At 50.5% G+C, this 24,476-nt stretch overlaps 2 protein-coding genes across 2 annotated transcripts in view; one reads left to right on the top strand and one right to left on the bottom strand.

Moving 5' to 3' along the window:
• Positions 1-73: 73 nt before the first annotated feature.
• LOC115343133 (serine/threonine kinase 11 interacting protein) lies at positions 74-19,997 on the bottom strand. The gene is given in 25 exon segments (XM_030018702.2): positions 74-979; positions 981-1,058; positions 1,377-1,603; positions 3,115-3,197; positions 3,689-3,773; positions 4,075-4,253; positions 4,445-4,542; positions 4,734-4,849; positions 6,357-6,851; positions 8,364-8,559; positions 9,347-9,457; positions 10,401-10,591; positions 10,773-11,138; positions 11,247-11,328; positions 11,633-11,800; positions 12,308-12,349; positions 13,402-13,491; positions 14,132-14,235; positions 14,420-14,549; positions 15,539-15,610; positions 15,818-15,925; positions 16,872-16,967; positions 17,283-17,357; positions 19,426-19,628; positions 19,751-19,997. Coding segments are annotated over 25 exon segments (3,513 nt in total). The 5' UTR covers positions 19,806-19,997; the 3' UTR covers positions 74-916.
• Positions 19,998-20,282: 285 nt separating this feature from the next.
• SLC4A3 (solute carrier family 4 member 3) overlaps positions 20,283-24,476 on the top strand; it is a 33,367-nt gene continuing 29,173 nt past the window's right edge. The window contains exon 1 of the mRNA XM_030018513.2: positions 20,283-20,337. The gene's annotated coding sequence lies outside the window, so the exon portion shown is untranslated. The remainder of the gene's footprint in view (positions 20,338-24,476) is intronic.

Genomic DNA, 24,476 nt, shown 5'->3' with positions numbered 1-24,476 from the left:
GCAAAGCTAGTATGCAAGACCTTACAAAGACATTACAGCAGTGCAAGAGGATGAAACAAGGAAAATGTGACAATTCAATAAATATAAGCTTTTATTACAATAGAAAATAGTAAAACTTATGTTAAAATAGACTCTTGCTTTTGGACTGCTCAGAAAAGCCTAAGCCTCACTTCTACTTACCAGTGCCCACCCAGGGTCCCGACCCCTAAGTGATGAGCAACACATTTCTGTGCTAAGACCCTCACAGCTCCTCCCTCCCCAGTGACAGTGAAAGACTACAGCAGCAGACTGAGCCATGTCCCACCAGGCAGGTGGGTAAGGGCTCTCTGTGGGCTTATTAGTACAACATGCCTCATCCCCTTGTGCAATCAGGCTCCTGTTTGAAGCAGGCAGCTTTAGGGAAGCCGTGGACAAGAGGGAGGGGGAGGAAAAGAAAAAAAAAAATCAGCAGCAGATAATGGCAGCTGTTCTGAGACAGCTATGAAGGCAGCAAATACACCTGCAAGAAAGACCACAGCACCCAACTGCCTCTGGCCTGCTGTTTGCCTAGTACCACTGCATGTCCCACTGAACATGCTCTCGTCTGGTTCCCTTCTTCCTTCAGTGACACTCCATATGACCCTGAAGGATACTAGCAGACACTGCCAAGTTAAAACTCTGTGTAGCTTATGCAGTATTACAGGGAATACCCTCCACCTCCTCCTTCCATGGCCAGCCCAGTGCAAGTGACTGACTGTGCAGTCTGGACCACCGTGTGCTCCCCTCCTCCTCACCAAAAAGGGCCAGGGGCAAGAGTAGAGTAGAAAGCAGAGGCCACAGGACAGCAAGGTCAGATGGGAGTGGGAAACACTTGTGCATCACTGCCAGCACAGCAGCACTCTCGACTCCCAGTTCTGCCTGCCTACAGCTGGCAAGCTCACTCCAGTCCCTCGTACACAGCCTTCCGTAGCTCGATCGAGAACATCTCCTCCCAGGGCCCCACGGATCCACTCCACCAGCTCTACCAGGAGCTCAGGGCATTCTGTACGGATGTGCCAAGTGCTCTCCACCTTCAGCACCTGGGAGGGAGGAAAGAGAGGGAGGTGGATGAGCAGAGCCTAGCCCGAAAGGCACTGATCAGCCCTGAGCTGCTATTCCCCAGTGCAGCTGCCAGCTCCTCCCAATTCCTAAGTGCCATCCCTCTCTGCTGCCAGCCGTGGAAGTGTCCCTGCATGACTTTTGTACAGCAGCAATTCACTGTGCTCCCCTGCCTCTGTAGTGCAAGGCCCCAGGTTAGGATGGGAGATGACAGCCCCAAGACACTCTTGGCAGGAACAGGATCTGAGCACAATGCAGCCCCCAGCATCTTGTGTGCCCCATGACCACCTCCTGGTTACCTCATCATAAAGCATCAGCTTGATGTCACAAGGACAGAGGCGATAGGTTATGACATTGCTAATACTGCTGATCGGCTGCTTCTCCTTCAACTGGATGTTGCTCCTAGGAGGCGTTTCTGCCTCATGGTCTGCATCCAAGGAGGGCTGCACCTGCCACTGGTGATTCTCCTCCAGCAGAAACAGCATGCTTCGGGTGCTCAGCAGGGTCACAGGGAAAGCAGATGCCCCTAAAAGGATACGAGGGAATAGGAGAGGCTTTGCTGAGAGCCTGAGTCACCACAGAACCAGCTTTACTTTCCATTCCTCCCCTAGGGAAATCCTTTCAGCAACAGTAACTGGGTGAACAGCCTTATCCAGCTTCCTGACTGAAGAGGTGGAGCAGGGTAGCTAAATGTGGCTGGCCTTGACCAGTTTATCCAAGTTCACTGCAGGAGCATGTGTATGAAAGACCACCACCCAGCAGGCCTTGTCCAGCCTATGTCCTCATGTGAAGCAGGAAAAGACACTTGAGTCCTTGGACCTCTTAAACAACACTTTACTACTCCTTAGTTAAAAGTCAGCAGCTCCAGCTAAAAGGCTGCCTTTTTTGGCCTCAATTCATCTGGCTGCAGATATCTGATGGCTGGAACAGAGATCACACACATAAAGTTTAATACCAAGTTGGGATGCGTTGTAAGCATGGCAGGAAGCAAATTAGGTTTGATAAACTGTAGGGACCATAAATATCATCCAGCTGATTTCAGTGGATGCAAATGAAAAACACTAGAACTTGGGAATAAGTCAGATGCACAGAAATAGGGAACAACTAGCAGAACTGGCTGAGGTCACTAGGGATCGCAAGCTGCTACAGCAACACGTTGCTTTTCTCGTCACATCTCACTCTTGGGAATTAGTAGGAATATCAGAAATGGGATGTTTAATTAGTCCTGTCTACTTGGCAACGAGGCCTCAGCTGGAACTGTGTCCAGTTTTGGGCACCATACTCTAAAAAAGGAGAAAACTGTAGAGTAAGAAAAACTCATCCGAAGTTCTCCCTCCCACAGACTATTTGTTCAGCTCGAGGAGACCAATAAACATACTTCCCACAGATTCCTTCTGATTCTCGTTCTCTCATACCTCCACAATGGCCAATGGTGAACAAGGGTGCAAAAGCAGTAACAAATTGGTCAGAATTTGATGAACAGCTAGGTTGATTTTTTTCTGTGTCCCAAGCCAAGATGACACTGGAATCATTAACTGAAGACTCAAATCCCAGGTTTAGTACATTTGGCCCTCAGCAAGCCCTGGAACAGAACTTGATGGGCTCCAGCAGGCTGCTCCTGTCCTACTGCCTTGGGTTCCAGACACCTGCTTCTGTTTTCCCAAACCGAGAAGCCTTTCAGCTCCTCACACAAACCAGCTGTGGGTATGACTCCTCAGCTCAGGGCAATGATCCAGCCCTTAGATAATCTCCAGCTTCTCAGAAACTGTTCTGAATTGTCACCAAACTTTGGGTGAAAGACCAACTGCTCCCTAGAGTCTGGACTTCCATGTAGAAAAGGGCTGGGAGACTCACTTCCTATACAGGAAGAAGCATGCTGCTATTCTACACATCTCAATGCTAAAAAAAGAGCCCTCACCCATGCCCCTGGACGGACCAATGGCCCAGCTCTTCTCCCACAGACTGTACGCTAAAAACGCCAGCACGTAAGCAGACAGCACAAGGTGTGGGACACCTGGCCACTGAGATCTCCTGTACCTTGGATCAGGTAGGCCAGCAGGTAGAAGAAACAAGTGTCATCTGCAGCTGCAGAATCTGTGGTCTTGGAGTCCAGCAGAGGCCTGGAGGAGATACAACAGTGGGCTGATCAAGGAAGCACTCTGTTTGCAGTCTAGGTTTGCTGTGCGCTAGCTACTGTTCACTTCCTCTTGGGGAAGGGAGGGACCCATCTCTTCCAGATGTTGCAAAATCCCTCTCTCTCCTGTTACTCTACCTACCACCTTGCCAGTTAGGAACCAAATGTTTCTTGCAAGGGAGGAGGCTGCCCTATGCCTCCCCCTTTTCCTCCCTCCATTATATTCCGCTCAGTCTCCTCCAGCAGAGCTGGAGTTGCCCTGCCTGGCTCAGTCCATGACACCCCTTTGCCTGCTCACCCCTTGTGCACCAGGCACCTGAGCCAGCTGCCTTAAACTTGTAATGTAGGCCTGGCTGCTGCTCCAATAGTGCCTCCTCCTGTGCTGCCCCATTTTGAGCACTACGCTTCCCAGGCACTGCTGGACAAGCACACATCCTCTTCTATCTGAAACCCCAATGCCTCAGAAGCTGTTCTTACCATAGCCAATGTTGTGGATTCATTTCCACAGTGGGGATTTCCTTCACCTTACTCCTGTGCTTAGCAGGTAGCTCTTGCATGAGATCTAAAGAGGGGGAGAAGGTAGACATCTTTTATTACAAGCCCAAGGGCAGTACGTTCTCTAGTCTACAGAGAGGCACTGGAAGTTATGATGCCAGTGGGGTTCTACCCCAACTTTTTTCTGAGTGGCAAGAAGAGAATTTCCAACATACTGAGACAAGGGGAGTCAAAAGAATCTCAGTAGACATAATAAAGGGGGATGAAAGATGATGTTTACATCCAACTACAGCTCTTCTGGTAGCTCTCCAAGATCTAATCTTCCAAAATCCTCTTCCCCCCGGCCCCCGCCACAGGTCTACTCTTACATGTCAGGGTCTGCAGGAACTGGTCACAGCAGCTTTGGTTCCGGATCAGCAGATTGTAGGAGGCTTTTGGGTTCTCAAACTCCATTCGCAAGCTCTGGTGGCAGAGTCCCACTTCCAGATGGGAAATATCAGACAGGTAGTGAGAGTCATTCTTCTTCAGCCAGCCTGCAGGTTGTCCCCTAATCACAGAGCACAGTCCTCAGCTGCAGCAGGCTGCCCCATCTCCTCTCCCACATCAGACTGCAGCAGGGGGGTTTGCCAGAAGAGCCTTTGCATGTCACCACACCTCCAGGGTAAGGCTAGCACAGGCTGGCACTACCCAGTGCTCACAGCCTTGCTGCAGGGTCTCACTTGCTACCATTCTCCTCACCTGATAGCCCCAGTGACTTCCAGCACATAAATCTTGAGATCAGAGGCGACCAGGATTGAGAGGAACTCTCCTTGACGGCCAAACTTCACCATGACCACCTAGAGCACAGAGAGGGTGGGTCATAGCACTGGCCTGCCTCTTGCCAGCCCACCCATGGAAAGGACTGACTCAAACACACTTCAGCTCCCTTCACACCCCACAGTCTCTGGGATGCCACCCCAGAGCAGAACTTGAAGGGTGGCAAGAAGGATAGCCAAGGAGCTGTAGGAGTGGTGCTGTGGGAGCTCACCTTGAGGAAGCACTGGAATTCCTCAGCATTCTCCTCAAAAACCTCCATATCCAGATACAGCTTCAGGCGATGATCCACGGAACGGAAGTCCCTCATGTTCAGGATGCTGTTTACAGCTGAGGAGAGCCAAGGGTGGGATTAGCATTCTGCCCACTGACCAGATGCTGCCTAAGCATGCAGACTGGCACCAGCGCAGCAGTGTCACCCCCTCTGCACACCTGCTTCCATCAAGTCTCTCCTCAAGAAAAAGGGCCAAAGTCAGGGCTTTCCAGGCCACAGGTCTCAATTTGGAGACTCCATGAGGGGACTCCATCACTCCAACACTTGCTTCTTCAGATATACAAAGTTTTGGTCTAGCCCATCTTCAACTTATGCTCAGCTGTTTAGTCACAGGAGGACACTGCTTTGCTGCCAGATTTGGCAGGAGGGCAGTTCTTTATCACAAAGCCAAAAATACATTTCTCATTTCAGCTGGTGTCAGCTCAGGTCAACTGTTTAAACTCTTGACTTCGACTGTGGTGAGGCTAAAGGGGACTGAGGAAGACACCAATAAAACTGCTTAAGAACATAATTAGGTTTGTCATGCAATTATATGACTAAGTAATTTATACAGTAGCCATGATACTGCCCGAGAGTACACACTCCCCAGTGGAGCCTGTTTTCCACCAGAAACACTACACTAGTCAACTTCTTAGCAGGAACTTTTTCATGGGCTCAGTTTTAAATTGGGACCTTGCGATATAACCCAAAAGAACAGATGGCTTTATTTCTCACACTTCAAGTGTACAAGACTGAACATGGCAATCCTAAACACTGGTCCTATACCAACTCCTCTTCAGAGGCACAGCAGTATCAAAAGGCTAGGGGAGATCTCTATAGATTGAGAAGCTGATGGGTTTGCAAATCAGGACTAGACTGCAGTTGCAGTAGAGTCACCTGGTGGACTGGACCAGATAACCTCCGTAGCTCCTGTCCAACTTCAGTTATTCTGTAAATCACAAGCTGATGCCCAAGAAAAGGCAGTCTGCTACATCAGAAATCCAAGGCCCTTCACAAAAAGCATTTGTGGACATCCTAGTAACTGCTATCTTGCACAACAGCCCTCACAGCCAGCACACAGTCTCTTCTTTCGGACTGGCTTTGTCATCTGAAGCTCACAAAGACCACTGAGGAAAGCACAAGTAACTCTAGATCCACTAACCACAGCCTCCTACAAACACACCAGCCTCACACTGCACTTAAGCCAGAGAATAAATACAGAGAAATTGTGCATGCTATTCTCCAAAGGTAACACTCCGGCTGGCAGCTCACTGGTGCCACAGGAACCCAGTGTGCCTGTAACTGAGCAGTGCAGCTCCCAGAACAAGACGCTATTACTCAGAGTCTGAGCAATACTAGGCATTAGGAGCTGACTCAGTTTTTCCCTACCTTCAGGTGTGAGGATTGAACAGAGAGGGGAATGAAAAAACTCTGCTCACAAGAACAGTGGTCACTGCTGCTCGTGCTTGATGACCCCCTCCCTCCCCATTAAACAGGAGGCAGTGCACCCTGCAAGCACCAGTGATAAAGCCCAACACCAAGCTGTGCAGACCCCTAAACCCTGCACAGCTCCTACATACTCACAGGGACTGAGATTCCATGTTTCCTCAGACTCAGAGTTCAGAGAGAGCTGGGATGGAGTGGGCCCACGAGAAACACTGTAACGGTAGCTCCCCATCAAGCTGCCCCCATTGGTGTCTGTGTGGCTGAGGGACAAGTACTGGCTCTTCATGCCCAGCTCCTTCTTCCCGCAGCCCCCATCTGAACTGCGGGAGCTGGAATGGAGAGTGCCGTCATGCTCGCCACTCAGCTCCGGGGTCCTGGTGCTGTTGCTGGTATCCATCTCCGAGCTGTCCTCCCCGCCGATGTAAAACTTCCCACTCTCACTGGCCAGGGCAGGTGTTTCCTCTGGGCCCTCCTGCTGGCTGCCTCCCTCCAGGACAGAGTCTGACAGGTCCTCACTCGTGCTGTCGGGGCCAGGTGGCAAAGGTGTGCTGGAGCATGCCTCTGAAGGCAAGATGACCACATGGTCACTGGAACAACTGGGACAGGCTATGGGCTCACCGTCTGCTGCAGCATCTGTGGAAGATTTCGTTAGGGATAAAGAAAAACTAGAACAGCTCTCCCCCAACAAGATTCTACTTCTGTTTTTTTTTCCCCCTCTGCAAACCACAAACCATCCCTTTCAAAGTAGACAATATTTATAGTCCGACTTGAGCAGCTTGCTGAGCAACTCTGTTCAGAATCATATCCTACACACCTCCTCTCACGAATCAATGAGAAATTCTGGATCAGTGCCAACATCCACCCTAAATAGCTCTGCTCAGATTTAGGGTGACCAGTGTGTGCTGTAGTTGCAACCAAAACTACATCAGGGCTTTGGCTCATGACTTCCCTCCACTTCGTGTCCACAAGCGCTCACCTAACCTTTGAAGCCTAAGCTCATGACCAGTCTATCCAACCTTCCTTAGCCACCTCCATCCCCAGCTTGGTTTATCCTCCAGCCAGCCAAACCACAAGCATGCCGTGTTCCTTCTCCAGGTGTCCTCATCCCTCCTGACCCCAATTCCTGATGCTCCACCCACACCTCAGCAGACTCCCAGCTGGATCTTGGGACTCCCACTTACCCTGGCAGAGGGGAGAAAGTGTCTCGGGGTGGAAAAAAATGCTGCAGCCAGGACAGCACCTCTGCCCTCACTGTAGTACTTTGATCCCAGGATACTTCATCAAATGAGCAGCATCTTCCGAGCTAAGGCTGGGCACTCCCCACTTCAAATATAAACTGAGCTTTGAAAAACTTAGGAATCATAAGACACCTATTCAGCACTAGCCATGTCTCAGCCAAAATACCACATCTAGTTTCAGACACCCAAAGAAAAATGTGGACAAATGGGAAAGAGTACAAAGGAGACCAGCAAGAATAACTGCATTGTATGAGATATGACTGACAAGCAAATTATCTAGGGAGTTGAGCTTATTTAGTCTAGAGGACAGAAGACAGGACTAGTCATGGGGGGACGACAATGGCCCTCAAGTACAAAGAAAGGAATAAATCTTTCCCCAAAAGGGAAGCAAGAGTGGGCTTAAGACGACAGCAAGTGAGACTTAGGTTAGGGTTCTGGTGGTCTTTCTGGTGTCTAACAGCCCAAGTTTTACCTGAAATACTGGAGAAGATTCCCCAGAAGCCTCTGTTAGCAAAAGCCCTTTAGAACAAATCCGTCTCTGTGGCAGAACTGACCACAGTTTCAACAGAAGAGACTACATGACCTTTAATGCCTCTCCCAGACTTCAGATTTCTGTGGATGATCTGCAGTTTTCAACACCCCTATGTTCTCCTAGACCCCAGGCCACCCACAACAGGGGTGCTGTTTGCTTAACATTGAAACAGTGGCTTATTCCTGCCAGTGAACAAGGCAGGTTCTTCCCAGTCCAAGTGGGCCAAGTGAGAGTACATACCACGACAGGTTTAAATTCCAGTACAGCCAAGGCATCACCCTCTCCTATACATTCCACGCTCTGCACCACAGTTGCAATTCCGGCAGTCTGCCTGGGGCATTAGAAAGCATCCTTTTTCTGGGCACTACATCCTACCTTGACTTGAGGCAACTAAGGTCTCCAGGATTTTGGCATCTCCAACCTCTGAAGGATAGGGAACTTGATGCCAGGGAGCCAGGGACTGCGAAAACTCCTGCTTGCATTTCAGGCACTGAAGCTTCGTGGATCCCTTTTCCTGGTCCTGATTTCGCCGATTCTCCTCAACAGCTGGGGACAACACTTCAAGGACACACTAGAAGTAGCAACACAGGGAAAAGAGTGCTAGCAGGCAGCTATAACCATCCTAATTAAAAGCAAGCCTCTGACATCAGCAAGTCTCCTCACATGCCTCATTACAGCATTTCAGAGTGCAAGGGGTGCAGGGCCACTTCCCAGCTAACAGAGTACCACAGCCAGTCTGTGCAAGACTTGCCAAGGGCACGGAGCTTCACTGCAGAAGACCAAGAGAACCTGTTTTGGCAGGTTTGTGCCTTGTATCTACATATTGACAGGCTCTCCCTGGAACTCTGGTCTCAGAGTGCCTTCTCTGTAACACAACTTGTTTAAATGTACTTAAACAACAGTACCTCAAGAAAAATACTTGGATTTGAGACTAGAGTCACTACAGCAGCTGCGCAGACCAGAGTTGCCACTGATGCTCTCACTGTCCAGAGGCCAAGTACAGGCTAGCGCATCACTCAGCACCCAGGAAACATTATGTTGCACATGCACAACAAGTAAGGATTGCTAACTTGGCTACTAACTTTTCTTCCCAAGACGGAGAAAACTGCAGGACTTTCTCCTTGAGAGCACCCTTTATGTTCCAGGAGCTCCACTGCCCATGGACATGCTCACGGGGCCCTCCACAGGTCATCTGTGGAGCAGCATAAATCCTGAGCTTACAAGCCAGACATGGGCTGCCACAGAGCAGCAGATGGGCATGTGCTCTGAGAACAGGGGCCCAGTGCTGGCTGGAAGAATTCAGTGTCTTCCAGTAACACTGCCCCCCTCCCCAGGCTTCCCCCTCTAGCCTCCCCTACCTGTAGACACTGCTCCGGGCAGTCGTCGAGCACCACATATTTGCGCTTCTGCCGGTCCTTGCGAATGTAGCTGAAGTGCAATGTGAGGACAGGGAAAACTCGCTCCAAGTCCTGCAGGAGAGAGAAAACACCAGTTCTAGAAAGAAGGTGCAGCATCAGTATACAGACTGCATTTGTTCACAACTGGCTGAAACATGGCCACACAAGCACTTAATTTAGTAAGCCCCGAGTAGCCCTCCATAGCTGATAGCATTTGGGAGCCTGGTAAAATGGGCATAAACAAATAAATAAATAAAAATAAGCTCATAAGTGCTGAGGACAACAGTAAGTTTCGAGGCCCAGAACAAAGCATTTCAAACAAAACACCTTTTCATGAAGGTATTACAGAAGAATATCAAGCCACAAACATTCAAGAGGTACAAGGGCAGGAAGAAAAAATGAACTGGAGCTTTTGGGGAAAACAATATTAGAGAAGACAGTGAACATGTCCATCCACACACTGAACGTTAAAATCCTACCATGAAGAGATTTCCAAACTCCCTTTCTAAAGAACCACAAAAGCAAAATAGGGCTGGGAATGCTACAGCATGCACCTAGAGCAGATGGAAAACCACCCACTGAGCTACCAGTAGCTTTCTAAACATCACACTAGGCTCAGTGCTGCACTGCCTAAGAAAAAGTGCAATCCGCAAACAGTCCTCCAAGGCCAGGGCGATATCCCAGTAAGGAATGGATGGGAAGGAGGTCTCCGTTTCATTTAGGCTCCTCTTGAGAAGTCTCTCATTTCTGTGCACTGGAACAAGTCCAGTCACTGTCTTTTTCACTCCAGCTTTGGAACAGAATTGGTGCTGGCTTCTGCTGCAGTATCACAGGTACTCTAAGCAATACAGATGCTGTTAGATACACATGCATCGGGTGGAAGAGATGCTCAATCAATCAGGCTTTGCGGGAGGTAGGAAAAGACCTGCAGGGTACTCTGACAGAAGCCCAAATCCAGAATGCTGGCCCACACAGCGAGTAAGATGCCAAAGGCTCACACAGAGGCATAACTCACCATCCTCTTCCAGCTCATCTCGGAGGTCTCCACCTTCTGCAGGCACTTCAGCTCCAGCCTGTGGAGGACTCTGGCAGCCTTCAGTTCCACCTCAATCACATGCTTAGCTGTGACTCGCAGGAAGATCCAGTCTGGCTCTGGGTCCCCTTCATCTTCTATTTGGCTCACCAGCACTGGCTGGCAAAGGTCCACTGCCGAACAAGACACAGTACAGGTCAGTACACACAGCAGGCCTTCAGGCCTGCTTGGCCCAAGTCCTTAGAATTCCCACAATACTGGGCAGGACGATAAAACTTCAGGGATATCACTTCTGATCTACCTATTCTATCATCACCCAAGCCCTCAAACATAACAGTGAAAGGACCTGTTTACCTTCTGGCTTCTCCTCTTCTTCCTCCCCCAGCATTAGCTCATCTGCCTGCTCTTCTCCTCTCTGTTCTCCTTCCACAGGCTCATCCAGCTGCACTTCAGGCTCTTTCTCCTTCTCAGTATCATCCAAAGGAGGAGAGGACTCCTTCTGGCATACTTGGGGTTTTACTTGCTCTGGGTCAGAGCTCTCACTCTGCAAGTCCATTGCAGCAGGTCTGCCTGCTATGTCATCTGCAGAACGGCTACGGCAGATGACAGGCACTTGGTCATGCTCCTCCAGGTGTCTCTTGTACTGCAGCCAGTCAACACCAAAGCGATCTCTGAAGCTGTCCAAGCGCTTCATCTCCTTCTGATGCTGTAGGACCAGACCTGCAGAGAGAAAACTTGGGAAGTATGAAAATAGTCACCACGCCAGAGCACTCCTCTGACTGTGGGCAGTTCAGCTGCTGTGTTACTGAGGAAGACGACAAGCCTCACCAGCAGAGAGAGGTAAAGTCTGGGCCTCACGTTCTGTGTCACTGGGCTCTGAAATGCTCGCTCTGCGCACTTTGACTTTTCCCTGGAACAAATACAATAAGAATAGTTGGGAGGCACCAGAACAACCAAAACAGCATCTGATGAGAGGCTCTGCCAAGCTGAAGGGTTCATAGCTGTTACAGTGCAGAAGCACGCTATGAAACATTTGTCACCATGTATCAAGACTGACGTTAAGCCCAGCTCCTTCCCAACACACTGCAGCGTAGAGGCTCACTACCACACAGTCAGTACAAGACCACGTCCCACTGCACGAGGCTTTCACATCAAGGCAGCCCCTTCACCCAACATGCCAGCTATGTGGTTAAGAAGCTATCTCAGTCACAGACCTTGCTTTTCTTCCGAGGGAGCCTGACAGCCACATTCTCCGCTGGTGACTGACTGTCGCTGAAGTCTGCAGCACAGGAACTGTCCAGAGCACTGCGGTCCAGTGCAGTCTTCTCTGAGGTAGAAGTGTGGATGGACTGTGACACACTTTGCACAAGTCTTGGCAGGTGCTAAAGCCAGAAAAAGAGAACGCTGCCAGCTGAGTGCAAAGGGGAGACAAGGTAACCAAGCCACAACTCAGGCTGACAACATCCCTGCCCCTCACCCCAAACCTTCACCATTTCAGTCGAAGTGGTGACAACAGAACCTGCCTGTTTGACTAAGTTGTTTGTCATGACCACTCCGATTTAACTCAATCTCTGCCTTTCTTAAAAACAGCTAATGGGAAACTGATAACTGTTTGTTTTGCTGAGATGTAATTCAAGCGTCAAATACCAGATAGTACCTGAAGAGGAAACAGGCAAGGCTCCAAGTTCTTCAAGGCTGCACAGGACAGAATAAGTTACACTGGCCAGTCCCAACAATTACTAGGAATCAGCATGGACTGAGCCAAAATGAACTGTATCAAAGAGTCAAGGCAGTCCATACAGATTTAATGGGACACATGACAATGCAAAAACCTGTCAGAGCTCCCACTCCCAAAGCCAGTAAGATCAGTTTACAGCAATTGTACTTACCATTAGGTCCGAGGAAGAGAGTGGCTCCCCGTCCAAGAGGAACTGTAATTAGAGACCCATTTGCAATCAAATTCCATTTGGCTGGCACATACTCAGGACAATATCTGCTGACTCCTATTCCCCTTCAGGCCACCCTAGGGTTGGGATCCCTGGCACAAAACTGAAAAGACTACCAGAAACAACTCTGTTCCTGCCTATCCATCACTCCTCTAGCTGTAGCTACCTGACCTAATAGCATATAAGGCCAGAAGGGACCATTGTGGTTTTCCTGTTTACAGACTTTATGACTGCCAGAAACATATCCAAGACAGTTCACGGAAGAGATACAATAGATTATTCTGCAACAACCCATGAATTGTTTTGAGAGGTCCTTACTTTCACCTCAAAGCTTGTACCCTACTTTTAGCTTGAGTCTACCTAGCTTCCAGTAACTTGAGCTCAGTGAAAGCTTGTTCCAAGATGCAGTTTGAAAACAATGAATCCAGCCATTTGCCACTAATATGAAGGGCAGACCAGCTCCGGAACACCTCTGACCCTCAGCAAGCAAGTTTACTTTGCTAAATTGCCAGAACGCTGTCTTTGCCGTCTTCTTTATTTAAAATCAGATTACCAAGAATTGACCTAAGAGTGCAAGGAAAACAGTGATGACACCTAGCTGAGAGCAGAGTCATGGGGAGAAAGAGGTGGCCATGGCTGCCAAAGTAGTATGCAATTAGGCAAGGTGGGCCAAGACAGTGAGTTCCTTCTTTGCAAAGTCCAGCTACATAGTCACTATCTAGCAGGAACAGAGTAAAGTTTTGGGACCATCACTGAGCAAAACTAATGAAGTAGACAGTGAAGACATATTAAGATCTGAGGTCTTGCAAACCTGTGACCAGTATTCAACTCTCTCTGTCCTGGCCAGCACACCACATAAAAATTTAAGGATAAACTACTCTACCTGAAAAAAAAACCCAACCCACAAAACAATCACCACTTATACCACTGGAATAAATGTTTAGGCTTATTAAATTCTTTCCCCACATTTGCCCCTGAGTGTCAGAACACCTTACACCTTCGACAGCAGGGGCAGAAGGCACACAGCTAATACTCACATTGGAGGAGGCTGCCCTGGGAGACAGATGCACAAGGGTTGCAGATCGGTGGTTTTGGTGGAACCATAATGGATTTCCCTCTAAATGCAGCTGGGTGGGGGAAATAGAGAAATTGTTATTAGAAGCAATATTCTATACCCCAACCTAATCTGCCTGCAGGCTCCAGGCTTTCTTCTTGCCTCAGGAAATTTCCTTGCAGTGGAACGGTGATCAAGCCAGGAGAGGACTAAGCTTTTACAATGCTTCCTGAAATTTGTTCAGCAAATAGGGAAGGAAATTAAAGTACTTCCTACTCATGCCCCTAAATCATTAGGAGCTTTTTCAGTACTGACTCTGAGAAGTGTTGAGAGAACAGTCCTTTGCAGGCTACCTTCCTTCACAAGCACTATAGTGACTGTGGTTATCCTGCTTCAGACTTCGCTGAACACACAAATCCACAACAGGATCAGGGGAGGATCTTTACTGAACTTGGCAGTGTTAAAATTGGAAAGGGGGAGCAAGGAGGTGGGGATGAACATATGGAACAAGGTTAGCTTGAGCAGGGGTCACCGAAAATGAAGGCTGAAATACAGGTGTCTCTCCAAGGCTCCCCCATCAGCTTCCCACATTAAAATTAAAGGCTCAAGAGTTGAGTTGATCTTTCAAAACTCTCTTCTTACCACGCAGTCTCCACCTTGCACTGCTGACCATGAGATCTCTAACCTACCAACCCATCAGCCTTTGTGCTTACTTTTTTTATACAGTGCAGAGTGGACAATGGTGCCAACTGGGTATGTTCCAGCAGGAGGTTATAGGCCACATCCAGGTGCTGCAGATTCACTAGCTGTTCAACTCCTGCAAACAAAGCAAGAAGCCATCAGCACACTAGAAGACATAACTCTGGAACCTCCCACCTACCCCTCTCCCCCAAAATTGAACCCTAGTAAAAATAGCTGTGTCCAAGATTTCAAGTTCTGTTCTTCCTTGAGGAAGAGAGAAAGGCCTCAAACTCAGAAACGCTCCTCGCTTGTGGGCTCACCATTAATGCTGTCAAGCTCATTGCTGCGCAGGATCAGAGTCACCAGCTTGGATCGGCTGAAGATGCCAAGGTTTGGCACCTTGGACAGGAAGTTATAAGCCAGATTGAGGTACTCTAGTTCTGTAAGGGTCTGTTCAGAGAGAAGAGCAGCACCAGATCAATTGGGACCTTAGCTCAAAGCCTGACCCTGAACTCAAGACAGGGCACTAGCCCCTACCATTTTTTCCAACCCACCAAGGTCAACCAACAAGTGAATTTAAGACTATTTCTGCAGCAAGACTTTGATGTTCACATTTGGCGTGGTTTGTCTAGGGGCACTAAGCATGATCTAACTGCTTCACAAAACTTGCTAGGAGCAGCTTTCTCCTTCCTCATCAACTTCAATGCAACACAGGAAGGGACTGGATCTCCTGCCTCAGCAAAAGGACTGAACTACCAAAAGAAGCCCTTTCTTACTTTTGCAAAGATGATGGTGAATGATACACTGTGAGCCCCACCAAATCCATGAAAAGCTGTTTCAGAGCTTCTCTTGAAAGAAGCAGATCCAGCCCAGCAGAGCATGGATTTTATTGCCATTCCCCAGAGACCCACACGCCACTGTGACGGACTACCACCTTTCTAAAATAACTGACAGGGGATTTCTGAGTGAGAAAGAAATGCTACTGGCAGTCTGAACAAACCGAACAGCAAGTCTCTACAGCCCCATGCCTGGCTACATAATGCCCACCTGTTACACAGATTACAGCGAAGTTTTGGCCACAATGGAATGCATACTGCATGTGCGACTGTATGTACAGTGTACACTGTACGTATCGCTGTATTTATCACTTGGCCACACTGGAGTGCCAAGTGATACATACAGTGACACATAAAGCTAACTTTCCTGTCTTAGAGTGGATGAGGAACACTGCCTTCTCTGCCTCAGTGGCACAGGGACTGCACGTACAGGACAACAGTTTCAAGGCTGCAAGCACTAGCTCTAAATCACATGCCTGCTGGGCTATGTCTCCAATTTCTTTTGTTATACTTCACCTAGCAGGCACATGGTCAATGAAAACAGCACTTTAGCAGGGTCCTCTCCATACAAGGAAACTCCGGTGCTCAGCCCAAGATACTCACCGTTAAATAGTGCTCACAATCCTGGATCTTGTTGTGACTCAAATCCAAGATTCTCAGAGCATTCAGTAATTGCTGAAGGACAAAAAGATACTAGATCAGATCCTACAAATGTCTCCACCGCAGCATGGAAACCCTGTCCTGTTGGGAGAGGCCAGCAAAATTAACACTGCCTACTCCCTCCCACCCAGACCTAGCAGCATCAGTAAAGGAGTGCCCAGTTCCTGGCCGTGACCATCTCCTCTCTTCCCCTCAGTCACACAGGAAGGATGCCCAACTCACCAGTGAGTCATCCAAGGCAGTGATCGAGTTATAGCTGAAGTTCACAGTCTGCAATTCCAACCACGGGAGAGCACAGCTCAGATCTCCACCACATGCTGAAATGATTTCCTAGGAAGAAGTGAGGAACCATTCCTTGATGAGTACTAGCTGTTACAGTAACAGCAGATGAACACAGGAGAACAGCTAGTCTAGAACAACGTTGGCATATTGTGCCTTACAGACCCTGCCTTGCCTAGACTGTCAATGACTTTCAGGTCACTGATTCAAGTATTTGGAGATGGTGGGAATTCCACAGCTAGATATTTAGAAAGAAGGGGAGATGCTTTTGCTTCCTACACTCAAGTGGCAATAGTTAACCTAACATGTTACAATTTGTAGGCTCTGAACACTAAGCACAAAGATTCATGCTACCAAAACCTTTTTCAAACCTCTATCAAACCAGAAGATACACATGCCCTGGCCAAACAATGTGTGCTCTGGCAGACAAAAGCAGCTTCAAAGCACTCTCTACCATCAGCCCGTTCCCCAGCAGGCAGTTGCTTCTGTGCCACAGGCAGAAGTCCAGAGCCCCATGCCTAGCACAGCCCACGCTACTCAGTTCTCCGCAGCTGGAGCTTGCCTTCATGTCTCAGAAACCCGCTGGGCACCAGTGCAGGTAAGACACTGGGGCACAGCATTCCCTCTGACAGTCAGTTCTAATTTAAGGCTGCTGAGGTACGATGAAATAAACCTTGATCAGCTGCAGGTCTTTGAACACAGAAACAGCCAGACACACAGAACAGTCAGACCTAGCTGGTACAAATATTGGCTGGAGACAGAATTTCTCAAGCAACTAACAAGGAGACTACAGAGCACACGTGTATCCAGCCAGGGAATACTTCAACTGTGAGTCAGGAGTAGGATCCCAGAACAGGGAAGGGAGAAAATGCCATATAAAATATGGATTGATAAGATGGTTAATGCTGTCTCCTACATCTTCCCTGTGTGAAGGGCTGTAGTATCAAGACAGCCTTTCTCCTGCAATTTTCCCCACAAGCTGTGTAGAGACACTCACCTCCAGTGTACTGATACATTTGCAACAGGTTAGAGATTCCAGCTGAGAATAGACAAATCGCAGTCCCCGGAGGCAGTGTGGAGGGACAGACCTCAACTGCAGCAGTGAGAAGAAAGTAAGGACAACATACATCAAAATATTACAGTGTAAGAGCAGCTGCCATCCCAAGCCCATCTCTGCAAGGGATCTCCCATTTCCCTGCTGGAGCCTGCCTCCCTCCCTAACACTCCAGCCTTTGCTCATATCCAAGCTTCACCTCAAGCAAGTGTTGCAGGAGTTTAGACTTAGCCTTCTAGTGAAGCCACAAGAGCCTACCCAGGTTTTAGGAGAAGAGGCATTCTGCAACCACAAAACTAAGTCAAGAAAAGCCAAACAGCAAGACTCAAAGTCAGTTCTGCCTCCTATACTTACTTCCAGATGCCGGAGGGACTTGAAAGGGAAGATCTTCACAGCAGATTGCAAAACACAGTTTGGAACATGAATGAGCTAGAGAAATCAGAAAAGAAGTCTCATGTCAAGCTCGATTTGTGCTGCAGTACTGCCCTCCGGATGCACCAACTGCAGCACCTTGAACAGGCCCGCCCCTCCAGCTTGGGTGTTCACTAACAAGCTCTTCCCTGATGCTGGTATCAGCACCATCTCCTGGCCCTGTAGTTCAATAAAGGTCAAACAGAAAAGCATGTTAGCTAGCACAAGACCACGGTCTGCCAGACCATAGAGCTCCTTTTCTTCTCCCCTGCCGACGTGGCTTCACCACTTTCAGAACCACAGTGAGGTCTGACAGCTGGATTCCTCATCAGCCACCACTAACAAATCTACTAAATAAAAACAAATCTAACTGCTGGAGCTATGTTTATGGAGCAACTGAGCTGAACTAGCACACTGGTGGGAGGTGTGCATGTGCATTTCACTAGAACAGGCCAAATAAGGCAAATCACAAGCAGATACAATGGAAAACAGAGTTGGTCTCCAAGACACTGTCAGCATTAGACTGAGGTACCTGCAAACCTCCTCTTTGCATTCTGTAGTTCAGCCACAGGCTCTTTCGCCACAGGGTAGTTAGGCTGTGTTCATGTACCACAAAGCAGCTTATTAAACCCAGCTTCTTATGCTTTCTACGGACAGTGCATAAACAGTATTTCAGCCAAAGTGAGTAATGAAGTAGTTAACGTTTCCACTGCAGACATCGGAGTACAACTGCAGAGACCATCTCTGCCAGCTACATCCACGTTCACGCAGAAGTGACTCATCAGGTGCAGAACAGACATCCCAAGGCCTCATCACCACTACTGCTTCCACAGTTACAGCCCTGGCAGTGATGAATCACTGCCCACTGCCTGCCAGCACTAATGCAGCATGTTGAACAGGACCATTTGTAGGGGAAGCTTGCACTGGGAAGCTCTGATGATCAGTTTTAGCAAAGTTTATTTCAGATGCCATCCTTGCTCTGTGCCCTGACTGTCTCCTCTCCCTCCACTGTCTTAAGTATCTCATCGGGCTGATATAAATTATTAATTTCTCCAAGCAAACCAGTTACCGCACCACAATGGGTAGCTTCTTCTTTACAGGCTTGTTACAGAAAGAGCCCATTTTTTGGGTAACACAAGCACTCACCACAACATCCTCCTGACAGCGGCATCCCTCCCCAGCTCCTCCTGCCAGGGGACCCGTGTTTCTCCACAGGCACTGGGCCCCACTCCAATCTCCACCTTCAGCACACTGCTACGAGACCCTCCCAACAACATTCAGATGATCTCTCCAATCAGTCTCATACAGAAAACACTTTATAAGGCATCACAGGCTGTAGTGCTCAGCCACAACACCTCCTGAGCACCACTGCGGAACCTAAGAACAGCTTGCTAATTCCCCTTCCCCTTTCAGGCCCATTTCACCTCTACCACCCCCCCAGCAGTGCCAAGTATAATCACGTGCAGCCTTATAACACATGCAACCTTTCAAAAAGCCCTCTGATGAATCCCTAGCTCTGTACTTTATTACAGCCTCCTCAAAATTAATGAGGACATGTTACTAGCAGCATCCCATGCTGTGAAACAGATCAACCAGAACCACTGCCCAGGCAGGAGCACGTAAAACTCAGAAATAAGAAGCAGAAGGGCTCAGAGTAGTGGGTGTAAATACCCCGGCTCTGCTGCCTTGTGCAGATCAATCATCATTACTCAAGGAGCACTCAGCTGCCAGATACTGCCTGAATTGCTCAAGCATTTCAGGAAATAATCATTTTCCCAACAATGTCAACACCTTACCAAGGTCAGAACATAATTAACCCCTGCTGCCCCTGTTTTCAGCTCTGAAAAACTTTCCGCTGAGTTGCATGGCTGATCCTAGATGAAGTAGCTACACAGTATTGTGCTGAACTACGACTCCATGCAACAGCCCCGTGAGAGCTATCCGACCCACGGAGCATGCACACAAGGCAGGGTCAATTGGCACCAAAGGAGGCCACTCTGGAGCAGGGAGCTGCGCCTGCCACCTCCACTGGCCGGCCTTGCAGTACCCCCGGCCTCTCGCCCCCCCAGCCACGGCAGGTACGGACCTTCAGGGAGTGAGTCTTCTGCAGGACGTCGAAGAGGAACTGTGCCTGGAGGATAGCAGCGGTCTCGGCAGGGTGCGAGGGTAGGGCCACGAAACCCCGGTTCTGGTTGCGGGAGCCCAGGTGCTGCTCGAAGACCTGCGTGAGGTGCTGCAGGGTGGGGGTGAGCAGCGTCAGCGTACTGGAGCCGTCCAGGACGAGGTCCCCTGCAGACAAGGGGAAGGACGGGACGGGCCGTGAGCGCTGCTCCCCCCTCCGCCGGAGCCTTCACTCCGGCCCGGCCCGGCCCGGCCCGGCCCGGCCCGGCCCAGCGGGGCCCGCCACTCACCCGCGTCCTGCAGCAGCCGCGCCAGGCCGCGCACCAGCGTCTCCGCCGCCGCCATCTGCAGGGGGAGAAGGCCGAGGCGGCGGAGGCCGAGGTGACCGCGGCCCGGCCCGGGCCGGCTCGGCTGGTCCGGTCCCGTCCCGTCCCGTCCCGTACTGCCGCCGGCCCCTCGCACTTCCGCGTTACCACAGAGACGCGCCCTTCCGCCGCACCAGCGAGGCGGCCGCCGCGTCTAGAGCGCCACCGCTTACATCCGGTTGCCATGGAGCCCGCCCCAGCGTCCCCCTCCCGCCCGGCGGGGCCCGCGCCCCCCCGCCCCGCCGCCCCGCGCCGCCGGGGGAGCGCCCCGCGCCGCCGCCCCGCAGCCCCACCGGTAAGCGGGGGCGGCCCGGGAGGGGCGGCGGGCCCGCGCCGCGCCCTGCGCAGGGCCGGCGGGAGGCCGGGCCCGCAGCGCCGCCCGCCGCCGGCGCGACGCGACGCGGCACGGCGCGGCACGGCACGGCACGGCACGGCACGTGTCGGGCGGAGCGCGGTGGCGGGGCCGGGGCGCGGCGCGGCGGCGGGCGGCTCTCCTTCTCCGGCGGTGCGAGGTACGGGCCGGGCGGGGGCCGGGGCGGGCGGGGGGGGGGGCGGTGGCGGGTCCCGGCGCTCGCCTCCTCCGCTGCCCCGGCTGCAGCAGCCCGCGGACACGCGTGGCGGGCGCCGCTACCCCGTAGAGCCCGGGCAGCCCGCCTGGCCGCCCTCCCCCGGACCGCCGTGTGCGGGGCGCGGCGTGCGCAGGGCGCTCCGGTGCTGCGCGGTGCAGGGCGCTGCATGGTGCATGGCACGGCGTGGTGCATGGCACGGCATGGTGCATGCAGGGCGGTGCATGGCACGGGGCACGGCACGGCACGGCACGCAGCAGGGTGCCGGGCACGGCGCAGTGCCCGGTGCTGGATGCTGCACGGCGTGGTGTGGTCCAGCGCACCGCACCGCACCGCACCGTACCGTACCGTACCATACCGTAGGGGTTGCACGGCACGGCACGGTAAGGTGGTGCAGCGCATCCCCTGTGCCTGCCTGCGTCCCTGCGCTCCCCCGGCTGTACGTGTGTCTGTCTGTCAGAGCCGTCTGTACGTCCAGTGGAGGGCTGTCTCCTTGTCGCTGTCTGGTGCTGGTACTTCGTTCTGGAGTGGGTTTTGTTCCCGTGTGTCCGTGTATGTGTCTGTCGGCCGTGGGAGCTCCGTCCCGTCCGGTACCTCCGTGGGGGGCCTGGGAAGGGAGAGTCAGGGAACGGAGCAGGTGCTTCAGAAATGAATGGCTACGGTGGTTTATCCAGGCTAGTTCAGCACGGTGTAGGATTCATTGACGTATTTAAGCCTTACCAAATACTTCTGTCTTCTTAGTTTCAGCGTAGCCATGTGGCAGAGAGATCCACAGGTTAAGCCCTTCATGCCTGAAAACTTTGTGTGTTTACTGTCTTGTGTGTTGCCTTTTCATTCTGGCGTGTGTCCCCCTTCCTCCACCGTGGCAGGACAGAAGTAGGGGCCACGCAGCCCACTCCCGTTTCATTCGGCTCGGAGGCTGTGACTGTCGCAGCAGCATTCAAGTGCTTCGGTGTACGCAGCAGCACTCCTCCTGCTCCTGTCCTACATGGACAGGCTCATCAGTATGTCTTCCCGGGAAAATCTTCCCAGGCCTCTAATCCTTCTCCTTTTCGAGCTCTTCCCGTCTATGTCTATCAGCCAGAGTCTCTTTTCCTCCTCTATCCCCAAACCAGCTTTGCCCCTCTGGCTTTATCCCTATCTTAACATCCACTCCTTGTCTAGACACTCCACGGCTAAATTATTCTCGGCCCGATGGCCAGGGGATTAGGGAGGAGCTGAGGAGATGGATGCGGGGCCTGATGGCTGTCTCCATGCAGCCCCTTGCCCACGGAGCTGGGGCAGCCTGCTGTAGCCCTCCCGGCTCATCTTTATTGCAAAGGGGCAGTGTGAACTGCTCGCCTCTGCCCCTCGAAGACATGCCAGATGCGTTTTTCTCAGCAAAGCAGGAAAGCTCCTGCACTGGCACTGTGAAGCAGCCTTTGGGGGTTGGGGGAAGCCCTGTTAGCAACATGTGGGAGATGCCATAGCTGCCAGCATCGCAGGAGCACGCCTGCTCGCTTTCCTTCAGCATTCATTTAGCCTGGGTGGTCTGTACAAGGTATGGTGATTTGGGTGAGCCAGTTCTGTTTACTCACGCACTTGCGGAGGGAGCAGGGAGGTGTGAGTGCACACAGGTCGGCAGGCTGTGGATTTTTCTGGCCTTCCTTTGAATCTGGCCTGCTGGCATGATGCTTCTATTACTGAAAATTACTTCTAGTGAGAATGCTGAATCACGTACTCCCGACAACCAGGAGGTACAGTAGGATGAAGGTATCATTCATTCAGTTTTCTATACTGGGCTTTTTTTTTTTCTTTCCCCTTTTGTCTTGTGTTCTTCTTACGGCAGCCAAGGCAGTGATGCCAGCAGCCTGGGCACTTCAGTCTGATGCTCATTAGCAGAATTCTCCCTGATACTCATTTTAAGTTTCTCTTTTAAATTTTAACCCATTTCTAAGGCCCTTTGTGCAGAGCCGCCTGAAAAAAAAATCTTTAATCGTGTTTTACACCCTTGAGATCTTTCCAGACTGCTGGCTTGTCCCCTCCCCATCTTAGTCATCCTATATTGCGCTAGACAAATTTAGCTCCTAACCTTTCCTTATAAATCAATCCCTCTGGCCTAGTGGCAATATTTTGTTGCTTTTCTCTGAACTCCATCTGTTGTGGGTACTAGAAAAGCCAGGCCAGATCCAAGTAGGTGTCCATCCAGCCTTTCTCCCAGAGGTTGCACAGACTAAGGGGTAAGTGGCCTCTAGTGGCCAGCCATCAATTAACGCACCAAAAAGGCGCACCAGTGCTCCCAGGCCACTAGCTCTCCCTTCTCGAGAAGGCAGGAGAGTTGGTAGGGTTAGGTTCGGAGAACGTGCCTCCCATCCTCGCTCCTCTCTTGGCCCCAAAGCGGCAGACCCCTCCAGCAGCTCTGCCCCCAAGCCCCGCCAGCTCGCAGAGCATCGCATCCCGCTTTCACAGGGTGATGAGCAGGGGATTGACGGAAACCCTGCGGGCACCTTGCAATCCCTCTGAAATTTCAAAGCACGTCCCAAGGGCTTTCTTACTTTACTGCTAGTACAACTGTCTTGCTTTTAGCTGTTCAGCAGTGTCATTAGAGTGACATATTTTCAGCATATTTCAGAATACGCTGCTTCAGTGGGTAAAGAAAGACTAAGTGCTGGATTTTCCCTCCCTTTTAACTTCGTTTAGGCAGTCAGGCTGTAGTTTTAGACTCAGTGTAACATCTTGCAAAGCTGGAGCCAGCAGAGTTCGTTTCATCCAGCAGTTCTCCCGGCCGTGGGTTTCCTCCTGCCCGGAGCACGAATGCCCCTGCGAGCCTCTGCCCAGCTCCATACAAACCTGAGCTTGACCTGAAACAAAGCACATTGTTTCACAACATTGCTGATAGTTTGCAGTTTCCTTTGGAGGCCCCACAAGGCACATTAGTGGCACAGAGGTGGAGCTGAGCATTGGCTTTTTTTTTTGTTAAATTACCTTTACCATTTCGCTAGTTTTCAGGGATTCTGCCACTATAGGAGCTGCCGTCCAAAGACCCGTTGTCATTTTATTGACTGAAGTAGTAGTGCTTGCAACACATTTTTGCTGGCAGTGTGTATCTGTGGATGTTATGTTCCTTACAAATACCCAATCCTTTCTTTAACAGTCGTGATGCTGTGGCCCTGCAGGACTGCAGAGCCAGGTTCCCCTGCTCACTCTTCCCGCTGGAATAAAGCATTCCCTGCCTTCAGTTTCAAATGTACTGCAGTTTGCTTTCATGGAATGATATCCATGATATAACTCTTCTTGAGTTAAACGCGAAAGGAAATAAAAGCCGTGTATTACCCTGTTCTCTATCATGTCTCCTACTAAAAAGCAGCTCAGTCTCTGCTTACAGATGATTTCCAGACCTTTCTCCTTTTTTCTGCTTTCTCTCTTAGAACTGTTTTGCTTTATCTTTCTTGGAAAACAGGGTGTCAAGTTGTAGATCTTAAGCTGTAATCTTCAGAGTGGAGTGGGTATTTTCATTCTTTTCTATCCTGTTCGTTATGGCCTGGACTTTGCATTTGCTTATTAGATGTCTGCCTTGGCAGCATATTTCTCTTGAGCTGTTCAGGTTTCATCGAGGGATTCAATTACTGAAGAGTCCAATGAGGTGTGTTTGAGGAGTTTCTTCCATTAAGTTTTGCCTTGTTCCTGATAATTAGAAGGGTGGACCAAGGGAGCATGCTTCATCAGTGGTCAGATTAGCTCCTCAAAAACTTGCCTTTTGGATGGCCTTGGGATTTTTGGTTTGAATAAGCTAATTTTTTGGTTTGAATAAGCCCTTCAGGTAGGCAGGGTAAGGAGAGACTGGAGTAGCACTTTTTGGAGATCTTCAAAGATGGAAGAAGGGATGATCAAGTGGCCTTACTGGTGTCACCTTTAGACCATCTGTTTTAGTGGCCTGTCTTGAGCAGTGGCCCATACTAAGTACTTCAGATGAGATAGTAAGAAACCCCTCAGCAGATCACCAGGGTAGAACCTATAATACTCCTTCCAAAGCTTTCATAGCTGGAGAATAGCTTGTTCTGAAAGATGGGCTTAACTTCTTGTAATTTTCTTTGTCACAAATGTGA

Source organism: Aquila chrysaetos, chromosome 6 (genome assembly GCF_900496995.4).
Source record: "Aquila chrysaetos chrysaetos chromosome 6, bAquChr1.4, whole genome shotgun sequence".
NCBI lineage: Eukaryota > Metazoa > Chordata > Aves > Accipitriformes > Accipitridae > Aquila > Aquila chrysaetos.
The sequence above is the reverse complement of the archived record's forward strand: the minus strand, read 5'-3'. Positions and strand labels throughout refer to the sequence as shown.